Genomic DNA, 16,002 nt, shown 5'->3' with positions numbered 1-16,002 from the left:
TAAACAAAAAAAAATTTGGTGTCATATCTTATTGTTCTCAACATTTATTTATCAAGGATTAATTCAGTTAATTCATAACTCAAAGGAATTGTAGTGCTTAAAATAATCAACATAACAATGATTAAATCCTAATAGTAAACTACCCAACAACCAACCGAGGATGCCATATGGGATTAATTATAGTAATTCTTCATTGCATCTAAATACATCAGTAAAGATTGTAAATTTGAAACATAAATCTCTCTCTTTTACTACTATATATATATATGTATGTATACATATGTAATATTACATAAATATATACACACACAATTCATTTAATGTAGCTTAGATTGTGTTTATAATTGAAAATTTTATTATTTTCTCCTAAAGGTGTCTATAGGCCAAGCTTAGCTTTTTTTCTCCTAAAGGCTATGCTTGACATATGAAAAACATAGAGTAAATTCTAATAATGAGCACATTAGTATATAGGACCATTAAAATAATTATTTAGTTGGGCCAGAGCAAAGTAAAACCTCAAAATCCAAGCTCTAGCCAAAACCCAAAATTTCAATAAAGTTCAATACCTTTTGTTCAATCTTGCCCAATGTATCAAGAAATGTACTAAAATCCATCTAATAATTGATTAAACTTTCCACCCGAACCCGTAAACACTAATGTCTCCACCCAATTTGATCATAAAAAAATAATATTTTAATTTTATTAAATGATATTATAAAAATTTCATTATTACATGTTATTTTGATATAAATATATTATCTTTATTTTCTTAAAAAAAAAAAACAGATTAGTAGAATATTGTGGCATTTCATAAATTTATATATTACTAGATTAGACAAAATGTTTAAACTTTAAATTGAAGCAACAAGGCTATTCTATTATTCCATGGAGACATTTGTCCTAGAATTAATGCCTTGTAGAATTGAAAATAGCATGCTGACAGAATTGAAATATAGAAGGGTTGGGTTAGAGGGCAATAAAAACTCTTTAAAATATAAGAAAAAAGAGGGAAAGGTCGGTGAGCGCAACTAGTCAACTAAGGAAGCAAGCTACAATTAAACGGCGCCGTCGGAAGCAACATGGCCGGTGGTATTCTGGCTTTTTAGCTCGATAAAATGCTAAACTAGCCGCGCAGCTAGGAGCCTAGGAGGCGAGTGAGCGAGACAGAGATAACAAGATGGCATCAATGGCAGCAACACCAAGCATTTACTCTCACTACAACAACAAATACAAAAACAAAGCCTTCAACCAGAAAATCTCAACCGTTTCACGAATCGTCCTTTCTCAATCCCAGCAGTCCGACAACCAATCCGACAACCAAATTCCTCGAAGGTGAGTTCCCCTCTCGGTATAAATAGTTAAACATATTCATCAGAATTCGTGCCTGCTTTGAAGCTGTACTTTTGCTGTAATTTTGAAGGGAAATAATATTAAGGAGCAGCGAATTAGCTGTCATCGGCGCCATTTTTAGCTTCAGGTATTTGTGTCCACACCCTCTTTTGTCCTCATCCGCGTTTCTAATTTTTGGGTTCTGAAAATGGCTAACGAGTACCAAGCTGTGATGCAGTGGGAAGAAGCCAGATTATCTCGGGGTGCAGAAGAATCCCCCAGCTCTGGCGCTTTGTCCTGCTACCAAGAATTGCGTATCGACCTCTGAGAATGTCAGCGACCTCACCCACTACACTCCTCCATGGTAACAGCTCTCTCACTTGCCTTGAAGAAAAAAAGTAGTGTGAACAACGTGCGCCGACCATTTTCATACCTTAGTCAAAAACAATGTGATGCACGGTGATTTTTTTTTTCTTAAACAGGAACTACAACGGAGGGCGTAATAGGAAAAAGCCTGTGACTCGAGAAGTGGCAATGGAAGAGCTTCTTCAAGTGGTAAAATTTTCGAACAGATTGCAGGAATTACTTCAACTCCATGGTAGTCAGAGAAAAATGGGTAAAACCTGAAAATGTTTATACCGTATCTTGCAGATAAAATCAACAAAACCAGACAAATTTACTCCCAAAATCGTGGAGAAGAAGGACGATTACGTGCGTGTGGAATACGAAAGCCTTATATTAGGGGTAATAAGTTTTAACTTCTTCTATTACCACACATAATGAACACGACATGCAGGTTGGCTTAACTGATTTACCTTTTTGGTTCACCAGTTTGTTGATGATGTCGAGTTCTGGTTCCCACCGGGGAAGAATTCTATCGTGGAGTACCGATCAGCATCGCGAATTGGAAGCTTTGATTTCGATGTCAACAGAAAGAGAATCAAGGTAATGTTCTCGTACATCTCTTGATCTTTAGAGAGTTTGGTCACAAATAACTTTGCACTACCATGTTTTACTTAACAGGCATTGCGGCAAGAGTTAGAGAAGAAAGGATGGGCTTCTGAAGAAACCTTTTGAAGGGCCTGCATGCTCGTTTAGTTGATCAGAGGAGAAAACAGCATTGTACTCTTGAGTTTCGTTTTACAGAAACGGAATACTGATCCTGGAATTGACCTGTGGCCTAGCAGAGTCTCAAGCTTTTGCATTAAATCATGGATACAAGATTTTCTTTTTTGTTTCCTAGCTGTTATCAGCAGAGCAATGGCATTATCATACTCTCACATTCCAACAGGATTAGGTTTTGGACATCAATTCATCGTCCAATTTGTCAAACAAAACCCAAAGTGGAATGACATATCTGTTATTTTGAACACCAAGAGGTGGTCATGCCATCCATAAAACCATTATCCAAGTCTATTTTTGCCTAACAGTAGAGAAATCAGATAAAATCAACTGCATAATTTAAGTATCAATGTCTCATCATGGTCTGAATACAAGAAAATAGTTCAAAACAAGCATTGACCGCATTAACATGAGAACAACGGTAAAATGCAACAACCATTCCATCAATTCCAGTATTCCACTTCTGTAAGAGAGCTCCTAACCCCGCTTTGGAGTAGTAATTCATCAATCTTTCCTAAGATCCATGTATTCACGGTGGATACCATCAGCATTTATGACAACAATTTCAAGTTTGTCTCCCTGTTAAACATCCATGACAAAAAAAAAAAAAAAAAAAGAGTTAGAGATGGACTTGACATTATTAGCATTTAGCAAGATCCAACCAAGACCAATAACGTAAAGTACTCCAAGCCCGATTAGGGAGGGGAAATTTATTTTGGGTGGGTAACTTGAAGGTTGGACATATGTGATTGATTTTTCCATGCTCTAGACCTTGAGATCATGAGAAAGCCCATATGGTAACAAGGGAGCTCATATCATCTGAGGCACTTGGGATCAGCACCTTGTGCAGATACGAATAAAGTCTTTCAAATTCTCTATAAATTAAACATGCCTCAAGCCCACGGCATTCTGACCAAAATAAGCTCAAAGTTGATGCACCTTTAATAGAAATCCAAACAGAATTCCCAAGAGAGATCTAATTCAAAATGTTCTAAGCATAAGAAAGTAAGCAATAAAAGAAGACACAAGGGAACTGGAGACACGAGAGACGTCAGCAACAGCCATTAAAACGGCCTTGTGTCTAAGCAAGTTAGAAGTCATTTGAAAAGAACAGATAAATCAAAAGCAGATGGTTTGAGACATGGCGGTATGGTTCCAGAATTATAAAACAGCCTTGCTAAGTTTCCAAATTATAGAAACTAAATAATTAGAACTTACGGTGTATATATCCCTCTCAGATGCTGAGGCAAAAACAGTTTTTACCAAATCAACAGCTTCCGCTTCCACAAGTGGAGTAACAGCATCCTGCAACAAGCCATGGGTTTGAGATGAAGACATGTGTAGGGTAAAATTAATCAATACATAAGATACAAAAATTAGGAGCATACCTGGGCAGGCAATAGGAGAGGGCTAGGAGATTTCAGTTGGTTATCCAAGAAAGGCATGATGAGCGTCGAACCAGAACCTAGGGAGCTGTATCCAACTTTCTCATAGGAACCGACAGCATCATATGTGAAGACGCAACCCTTTCCTAATGGTTAAGCATAAACACATTAGTTCTTAATCTAAAGAAAGGCTGAAAACTAGCAATTTCAAAGCAGATTACCTTCATTATCAAGACCACCCAAAACATTAAAGGAATAATAAGGAAAGAAGCGCTTGTAGTAAAGGGTGTTGGACAGCAGTTGAGCCATTGCAGGGCAGCTCATTTGCTTGTTGTGCTGATGCTGATAAATCTGCATTTTGAGAAGCGCCATTAAAATTATATTTACCTTATTAGCTGCAGTACATGATTACAAGTATTACTAATCATAATTTTGTTTAAGTTTCTAAGCTACATCAAACTTAATTGCCTTTGGCTCTTGAAATTATTGTAATACAGTTTTAATGCAAAAGTCAATTGAAGCCTACATCCATGTTAAAAAAAACTGTTTCATCATATCTTTGAAAGTTGAAACCTTACCAAGTGCCTCGCTGCCAGATGCTTTTGCAAAGCCTTCACATCAGCTTGAAATCCTGAGGATGCCATAACACATTTATCTGCTCTGCAATGTTGAAGTAAGAAACACTAATGAGAAACCCAGACGAAGAAGAAAGAAAGAAGCTGAAAAAAAGTCAAGTCCAGCATTAGATAACTATTATTCCACCTCTTTCCATCTCCATTAACACTTATTTAAAACAATAAGATGGACCAAGTAAAGTGATATTCTCTAAGCATTAACCATTGTCTTCCAAATATTCATACCACAGATATTGGTCTAATGGGAGAAAGAATAAGCTACGCCATAATCTTTCCCTTTACCTTAACTATTTGGCTCTGAAACATGTAGGTTGCTCTCCTCTAGAGTTACATAACATTAACATCACTCAAACAGCTACCAAACATATGATGATAGCTTGTTGGAAAACTTGTCCAGTTCTATACCCTTATTTTAACCGAAAATGGAATCAGCTATCGGATCCTTTCAACCACTGGAGGCATAACTACCTTAAACATTCCATGACCAACAATCTTCTTTAGTAAATTTCACAAAATTTCTTAATTTCTCTATAAGTGTCCAATTCCTTTTATTCAATATAGCTAACTAGTTTGAAAAGACTAAAACTTGGTAACTCTATTAATTAGGACAAAAACAGATACTATATGCCACCAAAAAAAAGGGGCCTTTTGTGCTTTTTCTGTAACTAAACAATTGAAAGACTATTACATTCAGAAGAAAGTATTAGGTATTTCCTACCCCAAAGTTCTATTACTTTCAATCAATTTCTCGTTAACCTTTCGATACTAAAAACAAAAGTATTGGATGAAAAAAGAACATACAGTTTACAGAGTTTGGAGTAATCGCGGGTGAGAATATTGTAACCGGTAGACATTCGAGTATCAGCTGCGACAACACAGTAATCGGCTCCAGCGATCGCAACGCAAGATCTACAAATTTACCAAACAAGCATAACATCAATAAACAGCGACATCGAACGACAACAAAAAAAAAATAAAAAAGAAAACATGTTTTTAAGGTTAACATACCCTCCATTGTTGTCGTAAGGACTCCAGTTAGCTTGCTGCTTGGTCATGGTGAAGGGAGCAGAGAACGACTTAGGTCGACAAAGAAGCAAAAAAAAAATTGAGAAAATAACTGTAATTTGGAGAACTTTTATTTCCTCAGATTTAAGTTTAGCTTTGCCAACAAGAAAAATAAAGGTCGGAGCTTTTTATATGGGGTTGGGTCGGGTTTAGGCCCATTCAGACCCAAACCCAATCCGAGTGGAATTAAATTAAAATAAAACTAAATAAAAACAGAGATTGAGGTTTGCAAGAGAGAGAGAGAGAGAGAGAGAGAGGAAGAGAGGGGAAGAAGGGCCATGGCGAATCTGTTCGGATGGCTCATGACCTTCTTCTTCCTCGTATCTCTTCTCTCCATTATCGGTTATCAGGTCAACCCTTTTTTTTTTGGTTTCTCCTTTCATTTTAATCATAATTTAATTAATCTTAAATCCTCATTTCCAAACTTTAATCGTTAATTTTGGGATGATTGGCATTTTGCATTGCAGCTGATTTGTTTCGCTGATCTGGAATTCGATTACATTAACCCTTATGACTCGGCGGCACGGATAAACATGGCCGTCATGCCGGAGTTTGTAATACAAGCCGTTTTCTGTTTGGTCTGTCTAACGACAGGACATTCTTTTATGTTCTTCATGTCTCTCCCAAACTTATACTATAATTTCAGATTGTAAGTTTTTTTATATATATAATTTCTTTTTTTCTCTTAATCACATTACCCTCAAAAACAAAGCAAAGGGGTTACATTTCTCCGAATTCTTTAGCAAATTGCGTCGTGTTTTTGGCAAATTATTGTAAAATCTGATATGAACTGTAATTCAATGAACAGGTACGTGAGGAGAGAGCACTTGGTTGATGTAACCGAGATCTTCAATCAGCTGAACTGGGAAAAGAAGCAACGACTTATCAAACTCGGCTATCTCGTAACCCTTTTAGTTGTTTCCCTAGTTTGGTAACGTGAAGATATAGAGTTTTTGTTATAGTTGAATTACATTTTGGCTATTTTCAAGCTACGTATAGGTACATGCTAACCATGCAACTCCGTTCTTCGTAATCCGTTTCAGGTTGATTTTGGCCGTAGGAAATGATAATTACTGAACCGGCTTTGATGGCCCTGCTCCGTAAGTTTTCATTTATTATTGATTGATTTTATATTTAAACATTATCTGAAATTGATCATAATATTATTTTTTCATTATTTTTGTTTCTATGATAAATTATCATATGGGAAACTCGTTAATATTAAAATAGTAAAAAAAATTTTGTATAGATTAAGATGAAAATGTTTTACATACACAAGTATAACAAAAATCTCACTAACTATTATCAATTGATTTTAAGCTAAATATTTAATAGAGAATGGGATCTTAAGCTAATTTCAATTTTCATTTTTGGTTCACGGAATTATTAATTGTTCAGCAAAGTTTAAAATGTCAAAAGGCTGGCTCGGCCTCGGACTAGACCCTAGAGGTTGCATTGCCCGAGAGGCTGGCTGGAGGGCCGAGAGATTGAGTTCGGAGAAGCTCCGAGCTGGATCTGATGGTGCCCAAATGGTCCATAAATGGTGTCAAACTTGGGCTTAGGTGGGCTGAACTGGCCCTGGATCATCATTTAGAATCCGCGACAGAGCTGATGGCATTGGATATTAACCGACTGAAATATTATATATTTATTTAGCCTACTGGATTGGGGTTGCTATTGTCAGATAGCCGATGGGTACAATTCCACAACCTTTGAGTAACATGCAAGTAATGAACGAAGCCCTAAGCTAGCTTGGCATGGTGGCCACCATCTGTAAATAGCAGTCTACCTAACTCAAAAATCAAATCCAAACTTTTTAACAACTTAGTAACCAAAGATTAAGACAAGAATGAAACTTACGATTTACCAACTTTTTACATCCTTTTGGAGAATCCGTATGTTTAGAGGTTAAAAGATTCCAAACCTTGGGTGGCAACTTGGCTTGCCGCCTTTGCTGTCAAGAAATTGATTTGAAAAAACAATGTGTCACCCCCTAACTTTTTAGCAGAAACAAGGCTAAAATCAGCTGCTGATGAAGTTACAAGGCAATGTGAAACTTGGGGTGATTAGGCCTCACTTTACCACCTGTTCACTTGGATTCATTGATCTTTTGTTTGAATATGCAGAATTTTGTGGATAAAGATGGGAGATTTATCCGCTCTGGAAGCCATGACGCTGGGAAGTTGGTTAGGACATTAAGGTAAAGACAAGTGGAAAAAATGGGGAAGTCAAAAGAGGATCATGCTTCATGGCACATGCAGTCCAAGCAAATATTCTAGAGAACTGTTTTAGGTGAACGGTAAATTGAAAAGAAACATGAAAATTTCTTTTGAATAGTCAAAAAGTGAAAAGAGGAAACAAAATAGTTCTATAAATTAATCATAAAGCTACTGATACAATTGATTAATCTATGTCTAAGTATATACTTTGCTGCAGTAAACTTCAGACTATATCAAACAAGCAGCCTAAACCTACCAAAAACTGGCATGATCGATATAGTTATTTACAGTCGTACAAAGATTGGCTGATAGGATTGAATTTTAGTTATTTTCATACTTGGATACACCCACATTAGCTTAAGCAAGTTGTATATCTGTCAGGGCTGGGGATCACCTGACCTAACCCCGAGCTGACCCGCCCTGTAATAAAGAAATAGCAAGTTAATTCACTGAATTATTTCCATGTTCCTCTTTCAATTTTTTCAACTGAAGATGACTTCTCATTTGATTGTAAATCTATATCGGAATATAGGGCTCCCTTTACTCTCTTATTTTTGATGACTTTTTCACCTTCATCACACAGACTTTTTGGAGTAAGATTCTTTTTGACTGCTTTTAAAGTGTTGAATTTTTGGAATTTCCTTTGGGAATTTAATTTTGTGGCTTATGTACCTTTGTGAACAGACCATGCATGAAATTAATTAGGTTCTAAACAAGTTTCTGCTTAGCACGAAAGAAAAGGGTTACTTGGAAAAGTCTGAGTGCTGAATTTTGGAAGATTTTTGCACCATACTTATCTTTTTTTTTTTTTTTTGAGATCTAAAATATATGCTATAAAAAGAAAATTAAAGGGTTTTTTTTTTTTTATAGAAATTGGAAAAGGACTGAACATAAAATTTTCCATATTTCCTATCATGAAAGATGGAAAAAGAAAACAACAAGACACTCAACAAAGTCATTCACATCAAATTAAAATAAAAAGAGAAGTAAGTAATTTCAAAACAAAATGTCCCTTTAAACGACTTATAAAAAAACAAAGAATTACGAACTATTTCAATAAATTACAGTTGCATAAAAAATATTTAAAATTCAGTTCTGAAAAGATAAATAAGTTAAAGATCGACCATAGCTAGTGTTTTATGTACATCATTCACTATGGTACAAGTATAATATACATGCTACATTTCTAAATACACATATTTTGGACAATTTGTTGATCACAATATTAATTTACAAAAACCAGCTTCATTTTCTGATGTATTTTTATTATATGAACATGGGGGGAAGCTAGCTTTGAGAGTTGAGACTAATTAACTTGCTGTTATGCAGAGAAGGCTCTCGGTAAGTAACTCCTCTCTCCATTTCCTATTGACCTTGGCTATGAATTCCTCTATTCTTCTTTCCAAATCATTATCTTCCTCGTCTTCTTCACTATCCTCATCTTCTGTATCAAGATCATCATCATTGTCTTCGTCATAACCGTCATAACCATGATACCCGTCGAGATCCTCGATGTCACTGCCGTCACTGCCATGGTAGTTATCATCTTTTGTATCTGTTTCATATTCCAAAGCTGGAGGAGAAGTGAGCTGATGACGACCAGCGTCTTGATGATGATCAGATGGCTTAGGGCATCCAATAAAGACAGTGATGATGATAACGTTGAACATGACAAACACAGCTACTCTACTCATAGATTTTGGCACGTCGATGAAGTCGTGGGTGGAGAAAAGATGTTCATGGTGCTTAGGGACTGATGAGAGTAACAAAGTGAAGAAGATCATGAAAGGGATACTTAGAAACCAAAAGGCAGGAAACCTAGCTCCCTTCATGCCCGAAGAGGATATTTTCACTCTCTTTCCAAGCGGAAGGAGATCTTTCTTTCATGGCCTTTATAAACAGTTGTAATTTGTGATGTTAATGAGAGACTTCAATCACTAAACAGTGGAAAAGGTTTGCTAACCAGAGTTGAGAAAGGATAAGTTATTTATGGTTGCCGAGGAAATTTCTCAGCAATCACATTCAGTCGAAACTTCCATGTTGGTGGTTATGATCAATTCTACAATGTACTTATGTCAGTTTCGGTCAAATAATCTGCATTTTAAAACCAAAAGGATCAGTTGTTAAGGATATTTCTCAGCATTCACATTGTGATAGGAACAGGAAACCAAACGGATTGGTTACAGTACTCGACAATTTTAAGAAGAAAGTGACTTGATATGGGTTGGAAATCTGAATCTTGTGGAAAGCTGCAAAATATTTAAAGAAAAGGTTACTTAAGACTTATAATATGTGGGAAACTAGCAGCTGGAGTTAGTCAATTTGTCTTCTGTTTACTTATGTGGCAGTAGACTTATCCAAAACCCATGAAGTCTCTCGCTTTCTCATTAATTTACTGTAGACATGGGTCAGATGTCCGGTGACAACATATGGATTCATCTTAGCCTCATTTAATTTCCGGAGTTAATCGTTTGCTGTCCAACCTGGTCTGGTCTCATTTAATATTTGGAGCAGAAGATAATAACATATAGAAACATGTACACACACAAACATATCAATTAACAACAAAATTAGGAAATTAATACTTTGAAAAGTCTTGCTAGTGGATCATTTTGGCAGTTGTTTTTATTGATGGTCATTCTATTCTTTAATCTCCAGCCTCTCTTGATTCATGGAGGAAGATCGTCACTCATCTTGCATCATTGTACGGCAAAGGTGCTGAGCTGCATACTGTACAAAACTTTTAGTGGGTTGCTCAACCATAACCCAAATGTAGGTAGAAATAGTTGTCAGTCACTACTGGTGGAGATCATTTTCATATCATTGCATGCGCCATTGCCAAAATTCCATTAATATATTGAAACAAATAAGGATGTTAAAAATCATTTTAATCATGGGTTTTATCAATGAAATCAGATTAAGAAAAGATGACTAAAAATTCACTACTCCTTAATTGTCATCAATAAATTCATCAATCAGAAAAAAGGATGTCTCCTTGCCTGGAATAATAAACCTAGCTGGATATCAGGGATGCTAATCCTATTTTATCCTACAGTAATATTCAAGAACACATACACTCCACCGGTTGTAAAGAAACATCAGGGAATCGATCTAGTCAGACTCTTGAGATGAATTGACTCTGATTTTATCAAATTAACCTGCGGGTAAAGAAATGTTGATATCAGTTGGTGAATTTCTTGGCTCCTGCATGGTGGCCCAATTTTCTCTTCGGAAGGCCGGGTTCGTAAGGTTCGGTTTCAGGGCACTTGTATTTTGTTGTGAAAGTCCACTTATGCCATCCTCTTTTTCTGCATTTGAAGCAGGTTCAGCAACTATAGTTGAGTTAGGTGCGATGGTAGCTGGTACGGACTCATTTTTCGGCTTCTTGGGCTTTTGCTCATGCTGGTTGCTCGGTAAAAAGCTGCCTACCACAACCTGATAACTCAACAAAACATTAAGCAAAGTGTTCAAGACCAGCATTCATTTCAACATAACTCAAAGACTCTCCTTAAATTGTTCAGGAAACCACATAAATGTCTGGAAATGTTAGAATGAGCAAAGACCGATTCCACTTTTCTACAACTTTGACGCAAGTCTCATGCATGTTTGTTGACTCATGCAAATTCTTGTTCTCGTAGGCAAGGATGCATCTACTCAGATGCTCAGCATGCTGCTCAGACTAGTACCAGTATGAGAGCCAATAGACAATCAATCAGACATCACTTGCAGCAGGAGAAGCCCCCATATTAAGCATATTATTGCTTCTAAAATATTAAGGGCAAATTTAACACCCAAACCACTTACCTGTACAGGACTGGCAGCTACCAGAAGCCCAGCAACTCCTCCCCCTACAACACGGCCATCAGGGCTTGCCAAAGACACGCTCATCCCACCAGAGCGGCTTCTAGCTCCTTGAGTTTCTGTTGGCATGAAGGATCCAGACAAGGAAAGTATTTCAAAGCGACCCTACAAGAAAATAGAAGGATGAGGGATTTTCTTTTTTTAAAGAATTTGAAAATCAAAACACCATAAGAAGTTCATTAACAAACAAATCCTCTTTCTCTCTCTTTCTTCCTCCCATATAGATGAGCCACTGGTTACTAAGATTAATCCTAAAATCCCTCATCATAACTGCAAGTTATGCCCCTTCCTGTCCCTTCAAACAGTTTGTCTTAGATATTTTAATTCATGAGTATTCAGCAACAGTTTGATTTTTATGTGACATTTTTATCTTTGTGGCATGACTATTTCACACACCAAAGTAGCATTTGTCTTGGAGAATGATATGAATCATCTGCTTATGATCAGTTCCTCAGTCAAAGGCACTGATAATTTGAATCTGGTCATGACAAAATGCTTGCTAGGTAGAACTTCAAGTTACACCAGAGAATTAAAAGTAAATTCTCAACAGCATACATCGTTTTCAATGTACCAGCTCATTCTGAACATTCGTAGACATAAATAAACCTCTAAAATTAATAAGAGTACCAGTTCAAAGAATTATCTCTTCAGAAATCATATCTTCTTCAATAGCTTGACAAATTTATACACATAAAAACACTCCTGCAAACATTAAAATCATACATGTTTTACAATTTAAAATATCTGTATCGTTTCAAACCTTGTTTGAAGCACATCATGCAACAAGCCTTGATTCATATCCCAGAATCAAACACAAGCATTGACGTACTACACTTTTTTTAATAAATAACAAACTTTGCATACATTAGTGAGATACTAAACTTTGCATACAAACTATAAATATTATTGAAACTCCACGTAATTTGGAATGTGATGGTAATATCTAATTTGTCTAACCTCATATGTCAGAGTACCCCCAGAAGAATCAGGCTGACGGAGTGTAACATTTGAAATTACTCCATTAGCAGATAGAATGCAAATAGCTCTTGGTCCTTGTTGAGAAAATGATATCACCTTCATCGTTACATCCTTAAAGACCACAGAATATCAAAGATGAAGTTAAGATAAAGGTAGATTTAGTGATGAAGAATACCCTCCTGAACATCGAGGAAAGAAAAGAATAGATAAAAATCCCACCATTAAAATTATCTTTAATGCGAATCTCATAGTTCAAGAAGAAAAACTACGATAACAAACACCTTAGAGATCAACAAATTCTCCCCAAACACACAACAAAATTAAACTTCATGTATTCTCTGAGTATCCATTTTAGTATTTTACTAATTCTTGTAATAGTTCAGCCGGTTGGAAATAGACTTCAAGATTTGTCAGTAGCCATGTGTCAAGGACTAAGGTTTAGATCTATGAACAAAGAAAAGATCCACCACAATCTGAAAGATCACTAACAGCCACAAAAAGAATGGACCCAGAATATGGCTTTGACAATGATAGAAATGAATGATAAAAATGTTTCCCTCAAAACTTAACAAAGCTATTCTCCTATCAGTTTCCCCTATGTAACATACCTCACCAGCATTGACAGTGATGACATGTGGCGTAAAATTTGTTCCAACGGAAGTAGCAGCCCACTCGCCTACAAAACAATTAATAAACATCTGTAAATATGGAATTTTACTGTTGAGGTAAAAAAGTTATATGCTAATATACACTTTAGCCCTGTTTGTCAAGCTACCGATATAGATCTAGTACATGGTTGAGATTTGGCATGAATTCAACAAAGGATTTCAACTCAGAACAAGCAATGTATTTATGCAACAAAGCCCGTTAATACTTCAGGAAACCAGATTCCAGAAGTTCAGGAATAGAAATATATTTTCTGTCTCCTCATCTTTGGTAAGTAAAAGACATTACCAATCAAGCAATCTTGCTGCTTTAACAGGTTTCATTCTGTTTCTATCATTGGAAGCATCTTGAAAAATCCGTGATGGAAAGGCAAGCAGAAACAAATCTTAGCCAAAAGAAGAATATTCCTCAACCTCACACGGTCACAACAACCCCACAAAAAGGCCACTTTTTCATTCACAGAACCAGCATTATACTTCCAAATCTGAAAAGAGCATCTCTTGATAAGGTCCCACAAAAAGTTTAACAAGTATTATTAGGGAGTGACTTCTTATATGGAATCTTTCAAAGAGGCATTCAGAAAATTCCAAATAAATCAGGTGATCTGTTTCAAAACCCTAGTGCAGAACTAATTGGACTTAGTTTGAAGCATACTCCAAGAAACAAAAACGAAACCAGGAACATTACTATTCATACAAAATTTATAACATGAAATTTGTACGATCCTCAGCAAATCCACATAGCAAAACTCAAACTAAAACACCATGCTAAAATTTGAATTAAGTAAGAAATAACTTTCTTCGAAAGGGCTTATTACCTAAATTCTCCATTTCCGTTCCCTTCTGATGCTTAATCTGGTAACCACTGCCTCGCCCTCTTCCCCGCTTTCCTCCACTAGAGAACTCAGCTCCTCCGGGCGGGACAGATGTGGAAATAGGCATTGGCGACAATGCCCTGGCAATTGTCCCATCTGGTCCATATTTCCTAGGCCTACCTCTCTTCTTCTTTTCCGTACTTCCAGTCAATCCTACACTAACTGGCGAGGCGTCCACTGTCGTTGAGCCACCACCAATCTGGTTAGCATTCTCTGTCCTTGGTGCCATGTGATAAGCTGATGGAGCTTCTGCTCCTATCACTGTAACTCCTGAATTTGACTCCATGCATATATTGCACAAAGAAACTATTCACAATAACTACAGCTAACTTACAGAGTCACAGCCAACCACCTACAGAACAGAAATCCATCAATCAAAATCAGAAAACTGACAATGAACACAATGTTCTCAAAGTAAACCCAAGACTACTGATTAACAGAAGAAAAAGAATAGTTATTTGGGATTAATTCAGTGTTCTCTTTGACCTGCTGCTGAAACAAAGATTACTCTAACTTTGAAATTCATTAACAATTCAGAAACAAGAAAAGATGTAAAACAGTGTCAGAAGATAAAATTTTCCTGAAAGTTTTACACTTCTACACAAAAAAAAAAAAAACTTTAAAAAAGAATGCTCCACCATCTTCTGACCCAAGTTGCAATTTTAAGAGATTAGGAAGGCTGAAAACTTCTAAACACAAAGATCCTCAGGAAAAACATTACAGAATAAAATTTAATGAACAGTCACAAGTGAAACTACTTTACTCAAACCTTTGCTTTCTGTCTCGTTCACAAGATCAAAGTCTCTTAACACAAATTAAAGAATATTTACATAATCAAACTAGAAACACTGCCGATAGTTAAACATGAAAACTTTCCAAAAACTACCCAGATTAACTTTAACTTAAATTTTTTCTAAGACTGTAAAAAAAATCAAACTGTAACTCAAACCAAAAATAAAAACTTCAATTTTCATCTTAAAGAAATGATAAAAGAGAAAATCATAAAGGGAAGGAATTTTTTTTTTTTACAACAAACAAACTTTGAAGTGAAAAGATGTTAAAATGTAGAGATCATGACCTGTAACTTATAAGTACAGCCCAGAAAACTCTTCACTGACACTGTTCCTCTCAACTGCTTCACATTATTCCAGTACTGAAATCAAAGTACTTTCAAACGCTTTTTTCTAGCCAACCAAACAGAATTTTTTTTTCCAAAAAAAATATAAATCTAAACTACAATAATAAAGAATAAAAATAGAAACTGTTTGTTTGCTGAGAAAAAAAAAAACTGTTTTCGATTATAAAAAAACACAAACACTGGTTTCAGAAAAACCGCTGGCCGGGTTTTTTTTTTTTTTTTTGTGTCTTCCCTTGTCTGGACAGAGACTTACTTTGAACGAACACAGGGAAAAATAAAAAGTGAAAAATACAAAATATGAATAAATAAAATATTATAATAAGGTGGTTAAAATAATAATTAGTAGGTAAAATTGATAACCCCGATATATAAAATTTGGTTAAGAGGGAATTTCACGTCCGTGAGGGGAAAATTGAATTTTGAAAAATTGAATTAAAAAGGGGTAAAATAGTAAATTTAGTCAAAAAAGATAGGGGAATTAAAGAGGAGAAAAAGTAAAGCAAATAGCGTTCCTAAAATAATATTATTTGCGTCTTCTATTTTAAGCTGCAAAGTTGGCGTTGGAGGCCGACCCTTTTTTTTGCCGCTGACCTGCTTTTTGTCTTTTTAGGCAAATAAAGTATGAGCATCTTACATTTTGCCCTTTGGTTTTTTTCTTATTCACGTTTATGCCACCGTACAGTGTAGACTTTCTTTTTTTTTTTTGGAATTTCTTCTCATTTTCCTTCTG

At 35.8% G+C, this 16,002-nt stretch overlaps 4 protein-coding genes across 5 annotated transcripts; 2 read left to right on the top strand and 2 right to left on the bottom strand.

The window, feature by feature from the left end:
* The first annotated feature begins 1,019 nt into the window (after positions 1 to 1,019).
* Positions 1,020 to 2,566, top strand: LOC18614297 (DUF1499 family protein). The gene is made up of 7 exons (XM_007051985.3): positions 1,020 to 1,332; positions 1,421 to 1,477; positions 1,568 to 1,693; positions 1,812 to 1,884; positions 1,981 to 2,073; positions 2,161 to 2,274; positions 2,353 to 2,566. Exons 1-7 carry the CDS (start codon positions 1,178 to 1,180, stop codon positions 2,404 to 2,406), a joined length of 672 nt encoding a protein of 223 aa, XP_007052047.3. The 5' UTR covers positions 1,020 to 1,177; the 3' UTR covers positions 2,407 to 2,566.
* Positions 2,567 to 2,767: 201 nt separating this feature from the next.
* Positions 2,768 to 5,634, bottom strand: PBF1 (N-terminal nucleophile aminohydrolases (Ntn hydrolases) superfamily protein). Its single transcript, XM_007051984.3, has 7 exons — positions 5,480 to 5,634; positions 5,273 to 5,380; positions 4,415 to 4,496; positions 4,058 to 4,187; positions 3,840 to 3,982; positions 3,670 to 3,756; positions 2,768 to 3,030 (listed from the first exon to the last, which is right to left on the bottom strand). Exons 1-7 carry the CDS (start codon positions 5,524 to 5,526, stop codon positions 2,956 to 2,958), a joined length of 672 nt encoding a protein of 223 aa, XP_007052046.3. The 5' UTR covers positions 5,527 to 5,634; the 3' UTR covers positions 2,768 to 2,955.
* Positions 5,635 to 5,814: 180 nt separating this feature from the next.
* LOC18614295 (protein cornichon homolog 4-like) lies at positions 5,815 to 6,613 on the top strand. Its single transcript, XM_018116202.2, has 4 exons — positions 5,815 to 5,886; positions 6,004 to 6,185; positions 6,345 to 6,467; positions 6,580 to 6,613. Exons 1-4 carry the CDS (start codon positions 5,815 to 5,817, stop codon positions 6,611 to 6,613), a joined length of 411 nt encoding a protein of 136 aa, XP_017971691.2.
* Positions 6,614 to 10,672: 4,059 nt separating this feature from the next.
* On the bottom strand, positions 10,673 to 15,673 carry LOC18614293 (AT-hook motif nuclear-localized protein 1-like). 2 transcript variants are annotated; one of them, XM_007051981.3, is made up of 6 exons: positions 15,213 to 15,673; positions 14,078 to 14,486; positions 13,203 to 13,270; positions 12,574 to 12,705; positions 11,560 to 11,721; positions 10,673 to 11,190 (listed from the first exon to the last, which is right to left on the bottom strand). In XM_007051981.3, the coding sequence occupies exons 2-6, from the start codon at positions 14,418 to 14,420 to the stop codon at positions 10,909 to 10,911; spliced, it is 987 nt and encodes a 328-aa protein (XP_007052043.3). In that variant the 5' UTR covers positions 14,421 to 14,486; positions 15,213 to 15,673; the 3' UTR covers positions 10,673 to 10,908. The 2 variants fall into 2 exon arrangements, with proteins under 2 accessions (XP_007052043.3, XP_088659150.1); XM_088803024.1 differs by lacking the exon at positions 15,213 to 15,673 and adding an exon at positions 14,904 to 15,045.
* Between the last annotated feature and the right edge of the window lie 329 nt (positions 15,674 to 16,002).

Source organism: Theobroma cacao, chromosome 1 (genome assembly GCF_053813885.1).
Source record: "Theobroma cacao isolate CCN51 chromosome 1, ASM5381388v1, whole genome shotgun sequence".
Classification (NCBI taxonomy): Eukaryota; Viridiplantae; Streptophyta; class Magnoliopsida; order Malvales; family Malvaceae; genus Theobroma; species Theobroma cacao.
The sequence above is the reverse complement of the archived record's forward strand: the minus strand, read 5'-3'. Positions and strand labels throughout refer to the sequence as shown.